We start from the raw sequence: 13,437 nt of genomic DNA, 5'->3' as shown, positions 1-13,437 counted from the left end.
GCAGACGCCAAAGATGCAGATAAGGTTCTGTTTATGACTGCTTCATTATGCAAGGTGGGTGGGTGGTGGGGATATCAAAGAGATAAAAGTGATGGGTTGGCAATTTCATGATATGACAGGTTTTTCAAACTGCAACTCCAAATCACGCTTGGTTTGTATGTTAGGCTACAGACACCATGGTCTTCTTGTTTGCTAGACTCATGGCACTCCTCCAGGGGAGCTTGTTGAGTTAGCGGCTGTGGGAAGAGATTAACACAATAATAAAAGTTTATATTATAACAGTTATGTATTGATTATATTGAAATAAAACGTACAAATATTTATTTGAATAAGGTTGGAACACAAAAATAGATAGAATTGATAGAACATAGCCCTATTTGGTAAAATACCAAGTCCATATTATGGCAAGAACAGCTCAAATGAGCAAGAGAAATGACAGTCCATCATTACTTTAAGACATGAAGGTCAGTCAATACGGAACATTTCAAGAACTTTAAAAGTTTCTTCAAGTTCAGTCGCAAAAACCATCAAGCGCTATGATGAAACTGGCTCTCATGAGGACCGTCACAGGAAAGGAAGAACCAGAGTTACCTCTGCTGCAGAGTTACCAGCCATTAGTTCATTAGAGTTACCAGCCTCAGGAATTGCAGCCCAAATAAATGCTTCACAGAGTTCAAGTAACAGACACATCTCAACATCAACTGTTCAGAGGAAACTGCATGAATCAGGCCTTCATGGTCGAATTGCTGCAAAGAAACCACTACTAAAGGACACCAATAAGAAGAAGAGACTTACTTGGACCAAGAAACACGAACAATGGACATTAGACCGGTGGAAATCTGTCCTTTGGTCTGATGAGTCCAAATTTGAGATTTTTGGTTCCAACCGCCGTGTCTTTGTGAGACGCAAAGTAGGTGAACGGATGATCTCCGCATGTGTGATTCCCACCGTGAAGCATGGAGGAGGAGGTGTGGGGGTGCTTTGCTGGTGACACTGTCAGTGATTTACTTAGAATTCAAGGCACACTTAACCAGCATGGCTACCACAGCATTCTGCAGCGATACACCATCCCATCTGGTTTGCGCTTAGTGGGACTATCATTTGTTTTTCAACAGGACAATGACCCAAAACACACCTCCAGGCTGTGTAAGGGTTATTTGACCAAGAAGGAGAGTGATGGAGTGCTGCATTAGATGAACTGGCCTCCACAATCACCCGACCTCAAACCAATTGAGATGGTTTGGGATGCGTTGGACCACAGAGTGAAGGAAAAGCAGCCAACAAGTGCTCAGCATATGTGGGAACTCCTTCAAGACTGTTGGAAAAGCATTCCAGGTGAAGCTGGTTGAGAGAATGCGAAGAGTGTGCAAAACTGTCATCAAGGCAAAGGGTGGCTACTTTGAAGAATGTAAAATATAAAATAATAATATATTTTGATTTCTTTAACACTTCTTTGGTTACTACATGATTCCATATGTGTTATTTCATAGTTTTGATGTCTTCACTATTATTCTACAATGTAGAAAATAGTAAAAAATAAAGAAAAACCCTTGAATGAGTAGGTGTCCAAACTTTTGACTGGTACTGTATGTATTCAATTTTGTTCATTGGAATATTTCACTAGCCTACCATAGAAGACAATGCTAAGGCAGCAGCTTTATTGTCTCTGAGCGAAGGCATGTAAATCGGTCTGTTTGGTTCAAAATACCTGTCATCATGAGGCAACTTTTTTGGAAAGGAAGTGGTGACCTATATTGACCCGGAAGTGGACGCCAAATCCGATCGATTCTATCGGAGAAGTAAAAATGGCGGACAACGGCGGTGAAGATCCTGTTAATAACAACAATAATACAACGGTCTCTTCGGAGGGAACTATTATTAAGGTTACAGTCAAAACCCCGAAAGATAAGGAAGAAATCGCCATCTCGGAAGATGCCTCTGTCACTCAGGTTCGTTCATTTTGTTAATCCGTAGCTTGCTAGCGAGCGGTCACTAACGTTAGCTGCTATGCTACTACTACTACTACATTATCATCATCATCATCATAATCATCATGCCCCTGCCCACTTGCATTGGTTAGCCTGTGACAGGCTGTGTGTGTAGTTAAGCATGTATCGAGCTAACATTTCAGAATTGGCCGGTGTAGCGATATTTATAGCTATTTACTTAGAAAACTATTCTCAAACTTTCTTATAAAACGACTCACAACTACTGTAGTCCTCCATATTGTTAGCTGCTTAGTTGTTTATGTAGCCTAGCTAGCTAACTAGCTAACCGGCTTTCTAACTAAACAAATGACAGCTGATTCCCTGCACAGTCAAGGCAATGTGTCGTGTGACTTCTGTATGTTAGTCATGGAAAAAAACATGTTGTAATCAGCTTTTAACTAAGTTAGTTAGCTAACTAGGTAAATTGTTAGCTAACGTTGAAATAATTTTGTTAGGTAAATGCTAGCTATCTAGTTTCTTAGCTGTTTCTCCATAAACTTCTTTGTGCTAGCCTAGGTAATCTATGAACAGTCTATTCTTCTTCAGAATGTAAGAAGAATTCTCATTGTTCTGAATATCAGTTACTGGACTGTGGATTGCTGTTCATGTGAATCACCTCTTGCATACTGAAGTCCCACTGTTACATTCAAGCTGATTTGTTATGAATCTGTCAGTTAATGCCACTTATGTAAGTCGCTCTGGATAAGAGCGTCTGCTAAATGACGTAAATGTATCTTCCTGTCCTGTCACTCCAGTCCTGATTGATACCCTGAACACCTAAATTGCAGACAGCTTATTTTACTCCTGTTTAATGTGGCTCTCATATGTGTAGTGTTCTTGTAGTTAGTTGTAGACTGTTACTGGAGGTACAACACCAAGAGTGATTTGGTATTTGTAATCAGGTAGTATGATTCCTATAATAGGATAAGCAATGAGGATTTACCCAGAGATAAGCAATGAGGATTTACCCAGAAACAAGGCTTTAGAATTAAAATCAGTTAATTGAGATAATTGTTTGTCTACATCTCTTTGTTTCTTTTCCTTGATTTCTCACTTTCTTCTGCCCCCTCTTTCTCTTGCTCTCCATCCCCCCTCTCTCTATCTTTCTCTTTTCCCAGTTTAAGGAGGAGATCTCGCGGAGGTTCAAAGCCAAGCAGGATCAGTTGGTTCTGATCTTTGCAGGGAAGATCTTGAAGGACGGGGACTCGCTCAACCAGCACGGCATCAAGGACGGCCTGACAGTCCACCTGGTCATAAAGACGGCACACAAGTAAGATGATGCAACTTCTCAGAGCAAAACTGATATTTTGTGTTTTAGTAGGATACTGTCGTCTTCTTCGGACATTTGGCAGAAAAGGAAAATTGGAAAAGGAATTGCTTGATCAACTTTTGAATAGGTGAATAGGCTATATGTAGTGGCATTAAGATTGACTCGGGCCATATATGCTTACTTACTCCACAGCTTGAAGTGAATAGCTTTCGGTGATGCAGCTGGTTAGTACGTATTAAAGCGGGCGGTCATGTGGGTTTGCAGCAGAGTATTACTAGTTTGAGCCGACAGCTCTATAACTGACATTTCTATGTGAATTTGGTCGGGTCGCCCAAAAAGTTACATATTGTAACTTTAATGTGAATATGTAAACTTAACTGATCAATGCATTGTCCCTCCAGGGCAGGAGATGGCGCTAGTTTCTCCACCTCCGGCACCACCCAGGTGGGCAGCAGTAGTGGCAGCTCCTCCGGCCCCAGTTCTGCAGCCCAGTCCTCCACAGTAGGGTCCACTGGAGGCCCTGCCTCGGCACCCCCACAGACCCCCAACATACTGAGTGAGTTTTACTAAGCTAAATACAAACACACTTCTAATCTAATATATCCACCCCCTCACACACGGTTTATAGAGAAAAGGTTTATAGAGAAAAAGACAATCAACAACAATTTCCCAAGATCATTACCATCACGCCTCCTGACCATGCCCCTCTCCCTCCCTCCTAGCCGGGTTCGGTGACCTGTCCAGCCTGAGCAGCATGGGCATGGGCTCAGCTAACTTCATGGAGCTGCAGCAGCAGATGCAGAGCCAGCTGATGTCCAACCCGGAAATGCTGTCCCAGATCATGGAGAACCCCCTGGTGCAGAACATGATGTCCAACCCAGACCTGATGAGGCAGATGATCGTGGCCAACCCACAGATGCAGCAGCTGATGGAGCGCAACCCAGAGATCTCCCACATGCTCAACAACCCCGAGCTTATGAGACAGGTGAGGGGGTTTGGCTGGAGTGTACTGTGTCACTGACAGGTTGGGATTGGCTGGAGTGTACTGTGTAACTGACAGGTTGGGATTGGCTGGAGTGTACTTTGTCACTGACAGGTTGGGATTGGCTGGAGTGTACTTTGTCACTTACAGGTTGGGATTGGCTGGAGTGTACTGTGTCACTGACAGGTTGGGATTGGCTGGAGTGTACTGTGTCACTGACAGGTTGGGATTGGCTGGAGTGTACTGGGTCACTGACAGGTAGGGATTGGCTGGAGTGTACTGTGTCACTGACACGTTGGGATTGGCTGGAGTGTACTCTGTCACTGACAGGTAGGGATTGGCTGGAGTGTACTGTGTCACTGACAGTTTGGGATTGGCTGGAGTGTACTATGTCCCTGACAGTTTGGGATTGGCTGGAGTGTACTGTGTCACTGACACGTTGGGATTGGCTGGAGTGTACTGTGTCACTGACACATTGGGATTGGCTGGAGTGTACTGGGTCACTGACACGTTGGGATTGGCTGGAGTGTACACAGAAGTTAGGCTTGGCTAATATTGTAGCAGCTGCTGTTTTTCATCATAATTTTTTACTGTGGGAAGTCGACTGCTTTGAGAGGCTGATCTTTACATTTAGCTGCGTTCTAAGTTATATAAAGAAATAGGTCTTAGGGGAAGTTTCTCAGACATAGATTAAGCTTAGTCATGGACTAAAAATCAAGCTCAATGGAGAATCTTATGTGTCTGGGGAAACCTCCCTATAATGTTTGGATCTAACCCCTACCCCTCTTGAGTCCCTGTACCCCAGAACCCAGCCTAGCTGAGACTCTCCTGTCAACCCCTTCCTGTTCCCTTCTACTCAGACCATGGAGCTGGCCAGGAACCCTGCCATGATGCAGGAGATGATGCGTAACCAGGACCGGGCGCTTAGCAACCTGGAGAGCATCCCGGGGGGCTACAACGCCCTGCGCAGGATGTACACAGACATCCAGGAACCCATGTTCAGCGCAGCACGAGACCAGGTACCCACTGAGGACAATTAATTTAAATCAATTGACATCAATGCACGACTAAGTTAAAATTTGAATTAAGTGAAATTAAGGATTCACCCATTTAGGTTTTTCAGCCTCAGAAACTAACTCTAAGCTATCCAATGGAGAGTGCTGAACAGAAACTCCATTGGTATTCAACAGGTTGATAATGACTTCTCTCTCTCCCAGTTTGGAAACAACCCTTTCTCAGCCTTGGGGGGCAACTCTGACGGGGGGGTGCAGCCGTCGAGGACAGAGAACCGGGAGCCACTGCCCAACCCCTGGGGCCCTCCCAGCTCCACCAACCCCTCTGAGGGTGGAGGGGGAACGGGCACCACAGGCTCTACCACTGGCAGCACCACCCCCAGTGTGTCCAACCCTCTGGGCGTCAACTCTGCCAGTCTGGGAAACGGTACGGGAATACATAGACTAACTTCCTGTTGAAGTGACAGCATTCAGTAGATATACTGCAGCTTCACATACTGTAATATCACATGTGGACGTGAATTCCTAAATACATACGTATAGATCCATGACACCCAGACATACAGTGCATTCTGAAAGTATTCAGACCCCTTGACTTTTTCCACATTTTGTTACGTTCTAAATGGATTCAATTATTCTAAAATGGATTAAATTGTTTTTTCCCCCTCATCAATCTAGACACAATACCCCATAATGACAAAGCAAAAACAGGTTTGTAGACATTTTTGCAGAATTATTCAATAAAAAAAACTGATATCAGATTTACATACAGTGGGGGAAAAAAGTATTTAGTCAGCCACCAATTGTGCAAGTTCTCCCACTTAAAAAGATGAGAGGCCTGTAATTTTCATCATAGGTACATGTCAACTATGACAGACAAATTGAGAATTTTTTTTCCAGAAAATCACATTGTAGGATTTTTTATGAATTTATTTGCAAATTATGGTGGAAAATAAGTATTTGGTCACCTACAAACAAGCAAGATATCTGGCTCTCAAAGACCTGTAATTTCTTCTTTAAGAGGCTCCTCTGTCCTCCACTCGTTACCTGTATTAATGGCACCTGTTTGAACTTGTTATCAGTATAAAAGACACCTGTCCACAACCTCAAACAGTCACACTCCAAACTCCACTATGGCCAAGACCAAAGAGCTGTCAAAGGACACCAGAAACAAAATTGTAGACCTGCACCAGGCTGGGAAGACTGAATCTGCAATAGGTAAGCAGCTTGGTTTGAAGAAATCAACTGTGGGAGCAATTATTAGGAAATGGAAGACATACAAGACCACTGATAATCTCCCTCGATCTGGGGCTCCACGCAAGATCTCACCCCGTGGGGTCAAAATGATCACAAGAACGGTGAGAAAAAATCCCAGAACCTCACGGGGGGACCTAGTGAATGACCTGCAGAGAGCTGGGACCAAAGTAACAAAGCCTACCATCAGTAACACACTACGGCGCCAGGGACTCAAATCCTGCAGTGCCAGACGTGTCCCCCTGCTTAAGCCAGTACATGTCCAGGCCCGTCTGAAGTTTGCTAGAGTGCATTTGGATGATCCAGAAGAGGATTGGGAGAATGTCATATGGTCAGATGAAACCAAAATATAACTTTTTGGTAAAAACTCAACTTGTTGTGTTTGGAGGACAAAGAATGCTGAGTTGCATCCAAAGAACACCATACCTACTGTGAAGCATGGGGGTGGAAACATCATGCTTTGGGGCTGTTTTTCTGCAAAGGGACCAGGACGACTGATCCGTGTAAAGGAAAGAATGAATGGGGCCATGTATCGTGAGATTTTGAGTGAAAACCTCCTTCCATCAGCAAGGGCATTGAAGATGAAACGTGGCTGGGTCTTTCAGCATGACAATGATCCCAAACACACCGCCCGGGCAACGAAGGAGTGGCTTCGTAAGAAGCATTTCAAGGTCCTGGAGTGGCCTAGCCAGTCTCCAGATCTCAACCCCATAGAAAATCTTTGGAGGGAGTTGAAAGTCCGTGTTGCCCAGCGACAGCCCCAAAACATCACTGCTCTAGAGGAGATCTGCATGGAGGAATGGGCCAAAATACCAGCAACAGTGTGTGAAAACCTTGTGAAGACTTACAGAAAACGCTTTGACCTGTGTCATTGCTAACAAAGGGTATATAACAAAGTATTGAGAAACTTTTGTTATTGACCAAATACTTATTTTCCACCATAATTTGCAAATAAATTCATAAAAATCCTACAATGTGATTTTCTGGATTTTTTTCCTCATTTTGTCTGTCATAGTTGACGTGTACCTATGATGAAAATTACAGGCCTCTCTCATCTTTTTTAAGTGGGAGAACTTGCACAATTGGTGGCTGACTAAATACTTTTTTTCCCCACTGTAAGTATTCAGACCCTTTACTCAGTACTTTGTTGAATCACCTTTGGCAGCGATTACAGCTTCGAGTCTTCTTGGTATGACGCTACAAGATTGGCACACCTGTATTTGGGGAGTTTCTCCCATTCTTCTCTGCAGATCCTCTCAAGCTCTATCAGGTTGGATGGGGAGCGTCGCTGCACAGCTATTTTCAGGTCTCCAGAGATGTTAGATCGGATTCAAGTCCGGCCTCTGGCTGGGCCACTCAAAGACATTGAGTCTTGTCCCGAAGCCACTCCTGCGTTGTCTTGGCTGTGTGCTTAGGGTTGTTGTACTGTTGGAAGGTGAACCTACGCCCCAGTCTGAGGTCCTGAGCACTCTGGAGCAGGTTTTCATGAAGGATCTCTCTGTACTTTGCTCCGTTCATCATTCCGTCGATCCTGACTAGTCTCCCAGTCACTGCCGCTGAAAAACATCCCCACAGCATGATGCTGCCACCACCATGCTTCACCATAGGGATGGTGCCAGGTTTCCTCCAGATGTGACGCTTGGCATTCTGGCCAAAGAGTTCAATCTTGGTTTCATCAGACCAGAGAATCTTGTTTCTCATGGTCTGAGAGTCCTTTAGGTGCCTTTTAGCAAACTCCAAGCGGGCTGTCATTTGCCTTTTACTGAGGAGTGGCTTCCGTCTGGCCACTCTACCATAAAGGCCTGATTGGTGAAGTGCTGCAGAGATGGTTGTCATTCTGGAAGGTTCTCCCATCTCCACAGAGGAACTCTGGAGCTCTGTCAAAGTGAACATCGGGTTCTTGGTCACCTCCCTGACCAAGACCCTTCTCTCCTGATTGCTCAGTTTGGCCGGCGGCCAGCTCTAGGAAGAGTCTTGGTGGTTCCAAACTTCCATTTAAGAATGATGGAGGCCACTGTGTTCTTGGAGACCGTCAATGCTGCAGAACTTATATATACAGGTGTGTGCCTTTCCAAATCATGTCCAATCAATTTAATTGACCACAGGTGGACTCCAATCAAGTTGTAGAAACATCTCAAGGATGATCAATGGAAACAGGATGCACCTGAGCTCAATTTCGAGTCTCATAGCGAAGGGTCTGAATACTTATGTAAATATGGTATTTCTGTTTTTTTATTTGAATACATTTGCTAAAATTTCTAAACTTGTTTTCACTTTGTCATTATGGGGTATTGTGTATAGATTGATTAGCATTATTTTTTTTTTTTAATCAATTTTAGAATAAGGCTGTAACGTAACAAAATGTGGAGAACGTCAAGGGGTCTGAATACTTTCCGAATTCAATGTATGTCAAGCTGGGGATTGTAATCATACGCACACACAAACACACACACACAACGGCACCTACCCACCCACCATCAACCTCCCTCTGTGTGTGTCCCAGGCATGTTCAGCAGTCCGGGCATGCAGAGTCTGATGCAGCAGATCTCAGAGAACCCCCAGCTGATGCAGAACATGCTGTCTGCTCCCTACATGCGCAGTATGATGCAGTCTCTTGCCCAGAACCCAGACATGGCCTCCCAGGTCTGTAGCAGCAGAGTAGTGGGAGTTATCATGGTTCATAAAGTAACTTTATGCGTCTCAAATGGCACCCTATTTCCTTTATAGTGCACTACTACACATAAGGGCCCTGGTCAAAAGTAGTGCACTTTAAAGGGAATAGGGTGACATTTGGGCCACAAAAAATCTGAACGCAGGGGGATCCACTGGAATGGGTTGTTTGTAATTTATTGTAATGAGAGCAATATTGCAGATCTGGGCCCATATTCACGAAGCGTCTCAGAGTAGGAATGCTAATCTAGGATCAGGTCCTCCCCGTCCATATAATTGTATTCATTGTGATCTAAAAGGCAACACTGATCCTGGATCATCGCTAAGGCACTTTATCAACACAGTCCCAGAGCCAAGCTGGACTCCTTGGCAGCTGTACAGAACAGATCCAGCTGGCAGTGCTTTACCTCTAGGTATCTAGAACAGATCCAGCTGGCAGTGCTTTACCTCTAGGTATCTTGAACAGATCCAGCTGGCAGTGCTTTACCACTAGGTATCTAGAACAGGTCCAGCTGGCAGTGCTTTACCTGTAGGTATCTAGAACAGGTCCAGCTGGCAGTGCTTTACCTGTAGGTATCTAGAACAGGTCCAGCTGGCAGTGCTTTAGCTGTAGGTATCTAGAACAGGTCCAGCTGGCAGTGCTTTCCTGTAGGTATCTAGAACAGGTCCAGCTGGCAGTGCTTTACCTGTAGGTATCTAGAACAGGTCCAGCTGGCAGTGCTTTACCTCTCGGGACTGTATCTCCATGTAGATAGACAGATGTGAGGAAGATGGTGAGCAACCTCTCCACTGGGGAACAGCAGGCTAGGCTGCAGCTGGTCTTCTGTCTCTCTCTCTCACCTTCTGTCCCCCCTTCCCCTCCAGGTGTTGATGAATAACCCCCTGTTTGCTGGAAACCCCCAGCTGCAGGAACAGTTCAGGAGCCAGCTGCCTGTCTTCCTGCAGCAGGTACAAACACACTAACAGACACATTTATATCTGAGAGAGAGCTGAACCTGTCTCAAGGACCTGAATGAATCGATTGAGTCTGGACTGGATGGGCCCTAAACAGATGATTGTTTCAGAATGTTAATTGATTCATTGTTAGTTTGATTGTGACTGATGTTGTTTAGATGCAGAACCCAGAGGCTCTCTCTGTGATGACCAACCCCCGGGCCATGCAGGCTCTCCTTCAGATACAACAGGGCCTACAGACGCTGCAGACAGAGGCACCGGGACTCATGCCCAGGTACACACACACACACTGATGCACACCACACCACAGAAGGTTAGTGGCACCTTAATTGGGGAGATTTGGCTCATGGTAATGGCTGGAGCGGAATAAGTGGAATGGTATCAAATACAACAAACGCTCTGTTCCAGCCATTATTGTGAGCCGTCCTCCCCTCAGCAGCCTCCACTGACACACATACACAAACAAAAACGCGTGCACACACAGGACCTGGAGAAAGTGATGAAATTAGTTGTTTTTGGAGATCTTTGGCTAGTAGCCTACATCCTCTGTTAGGCAATATGTTCTCCCTGTCTGTACTAACCCCTTTGTGTCTCCCAGTTTGGCACCAGGCGGTCTACCAGGTGGGCTGCCAGGCGGTCTACCAGGTGGGCTGCCAGGCGGTCTACCAGGTGGGCTGCCAGGCGGTCTACCAGGTGGGCTGCCAGGTGGGCTGCCAGGCGGTCTACCAGGTGGGCTGCCAGGTGGGCTGCCAGGCGGTCTACCAGGTGGAATACCCACAACCTCCCTGTCCATAGGAGGTGTGGCTCCAGAGAACCCTGCCTCTTCGCCGAGCGCCGGGACAAACCCCGCCCAGCAGCTGATGATGCAGCAGATGCTCCAAATGTTCGCAGGAGGGAATGCCTCGGTACGTACCACACACACCTGTCTTCCCTCGTTCTGTTTTACTGTTTGATTGTACTGATTGATTGATTAGTTAATGGTTGGTTGACTGATTTGATTGAGTGACTGACTGACTGATTGTGACTGGTCCCCCTACAGAGCCAGAGCCCGGAGGTGCAGTTCCAGCAGCAGCTGGAGCAGCTGAGCGCTATGGGCTTCATCAACCGAGAGGCCAACCTGCAGGCCCTCATCGCTACAGGAGGAGATGTCAACGCTGCCATCGAGAGACTGCTGGGCTCTCAGCCCTCATAAAGACACACTCACTCACACACACAGTTACGTATATACGCATACATCGATACATACATCGATACAGACACACGCATACACACTATCCAGCTCCGGGTAGCAAGGGATAAACACACACACACACACACACACTGTCTACAGAGAACCAAGAAGTGAAGTGAACTATCCCAAACCGACACAGACGAGACCCGGTCAGGATATGTGCCATTCTAAACATCCACTGCAGCCTCCTGTCATATCTCCTAAACAGAGATGCTTTACCCTGCAATATTCTCTCATCCATCTTACATTTACATTTAAGTCATTTAGCAGACGCTCTTATCCAGAGCGACTTACAAATTCTAATAAAGCTGAGGGGTTTATTCAATGAGGTGGAGAGTTCAGCGTGCGGCAGATATAAATGTATTCATTGCATTGCATAGAGCTGTTATGACGCATTTGTTTCCTGTCTATATGTTGCATTTCTATCTGCAGTGATGTTTGTGAACAATCCACTATTTTGACCCAACCCCTGATGTGCAGGGTATATGGAGAGCGGAGGAAGAGAGAATTACAAAAAAGTTTTGTAAATCTCACACGGATATCAGGCCCCAATCCCTTCCCCCTCTTTCCACTACTTTAACCGTCCAAAACCCTTTCTATTTATTGCTAGCGCTGAAAAGAAAAGATCCCCCACACTTCCCTAAAATTGCAAAATTGTCATTCCAGATAGGATATATTAATCTCCTCTCAGCCGTGAGTTGTTCCCTCAAGGCACGACTTCTGTGCCTTCTTGTCTTCAACAAACCCCTTTAACAACAACCACTCCCATCAAATGGATGGATTTCATCAAACCCTGGCTAGTCAAATCAAACGAGTCTGCCGTTGGTGGTGTAGATTGACTTCACACACAGGCGGTGCCACAAGATTGAGACCTTTGATAAGATTGAGAAATGTCATGATAATCGTTAATAAAGAAAGAAAGGTGTGGTTCTGAGGAAGACACAGAAAGACAAAACAGACAGATATCCTTTTCATTTTAATCTGATTCATTATGTATTTTAATTTGAGGTGTAAGTTGTATCTACCTATAGATAATCTGTTTTGTCTCATCATTAAACAAAACTCTTCCTGGAAAATGTATGAATAAAATATAATGAAAAAAGGCTTTACGTTTTTGGTATGGTGTGGCACCATACGTTGTTGTAAATTAAGTTCTAGCTTTTTGCTTTTATTTTATTTTAGCATTGTAGTTGTGGTAACTTTGGCAATGGCTTCCATAGCTGTGCTTTGTCTGTTGGCCTCAGTTGAAAATCCATCACCCAATTCAACATGTTGGAACTAACTTTTAACAGTACTGTATAAAAAATAAAACTAAGTTGGTCAATAAGAACCCTCTTTCAAATTGTGACAATCCTCCCGACTTGTAGTATGAAGAGTATAATTATACTGCACCTTCCATTCAGCAGTCCACTCCACTTATAAATCACTTATTCCAGAAGTAGTGAAACATTTTAATTTAAGTTGAATTAATAATGCATTTACCTGGTAGCCTGGAGGCTCCTCGATGTTATACTGTCATCTACTGTAGTATCTACCTTCTACATACTTATGCTTCACCTGTCAAGTGAGGATTTGTCACGTTGCAGTGGAAGACTGTGCATTGGAACTGTCATCTAGTCTAGTGCACCTCTGTAGTCAGGGTAGTGCACAGACCTTTCAGTGGGCAGGTGCTCAAAATAAAAAATGGGCACACCCCCTCCCCGCTTGATAATTTTTTTCATTCATATCTCGAAATTCATAACATACCAAATGCCTCTGTAGTGAAAGTTGTTGGGGAAAAAATAAAAAATTGCATAGCCCTATTTATTTCTGCAACAACACACTAATCATCACAAATTGTAAGCAAGCTATTTACTTACAGTGCCTCCTAAAGACATGACTGACATTGGGAAAAGAGGTTGGGCTATCAGCTGATCATGGATGTTGTTGATTGATGTACATCTCCTAGTTAGCATGCGCTTTTACTAATTGTGAATTACCTCTGTCTTTCTGCTTCGCATATCAGCCAATCATTTATGATGATGTAGGCTAAATCAAGTGTTAAACAAATGTCATGCTGCTGTGGCAGTACATTT

General features: G+C 44.6%; 1 protein-coding gene across 3 annotated transcripts; it reads left to right on the top strand.

Moving 5' to 3' along the window:
- Positions 1-1,770: 1,770 nt before the first annotated feature.
- Positions 1,771-12,715, top strand: LOC121572065 (ubiquilin-4-like). 3 transcript variants are annotated; one of them, XM_045222021.1, is made up of 12 exons: positions 1,771-1,949; positions 3,107-3,258; positions 3,660-3,814; positions 3,981-4,243; positions 5,101-5,259; positions 5,458-5,680; positions 9,011-9,150; positions 10,042-10,125; positions 10,290-10,405; positions 10,730-10,860; positions 10,897-11,036; positions 11,171-11,405. In XM_045222021.1, the coding sequence occupies exons 1-12, from the start codon at positions 1,806-1,808 to the stop codon at positions 11,321-11,323; spliced, it is 1,860 nt and encodes a 619-aa protein (XP_045077956.1). In that variant the 5' UTR covers positions 1,771-1,805; the 3' UTR covers positions 11,324-11,405. The 3 variants fall into 3 exon arrangements, with proteins under 3 accessions (XP_045077956.1, XP_045077957.1, XP_045077955.1); XM_045222022.1 differs by lacking the exon at positions 10,730-10,860 and having other exon boundaries at positions 10,927-11,036; positions 11,171-12,715; XM_045222020.1 differs by having other exon boundaries at positions 10,730-11,036.
- The last annotated feature ends 722 nt before the right edge of the window (positions 12,716-13,437 follow it).

This window comes from Coregonus clupeaformis, chromosome 8 (genome assembly GCF_020615455.1).
Source record: "Coregonus clupeaformis isolate EN_2021a chromosome 8, ASM2061545v1, whole genome shotgun sequence".
In the NCBI taxonomy this organism is placed as follows: Eukaryota; Metazoa; Chordata; class Actinopteri; order Salmoniformes; family Salmonidae; genus Coregonus; species Coregonus clupeaformis.
Note: the sequence above shows the minus strand (reverse complement) of the source record. Positions and strands in the feature narration are given on the sequence as shown.

Bases quoted from the DNA above. Each gene is read 5' to 3' on its own strand.
- LOC121572065 (XM_045222020.1), top strand. From the start codon at position 1,806: ATGGCGGACAACGGCGGTGAAGATCCTGTTAATAACAACAATAATACA. The intron at 5,260-5,457 runs GTACCCACTGAG...TCTCTCTCCCAG, and splicing joins TCAGCGCAGCACGAGACCAG to TTTGGAAACAACCCTTTCTC. The intron at 5,681-9,010 runs GTACGGGAATAC...TGTGTGTCCCAG, and splicing joins CTCTGCCAGTCTGGGAAACG to GCATGTTCAGCAGTCCGGGC.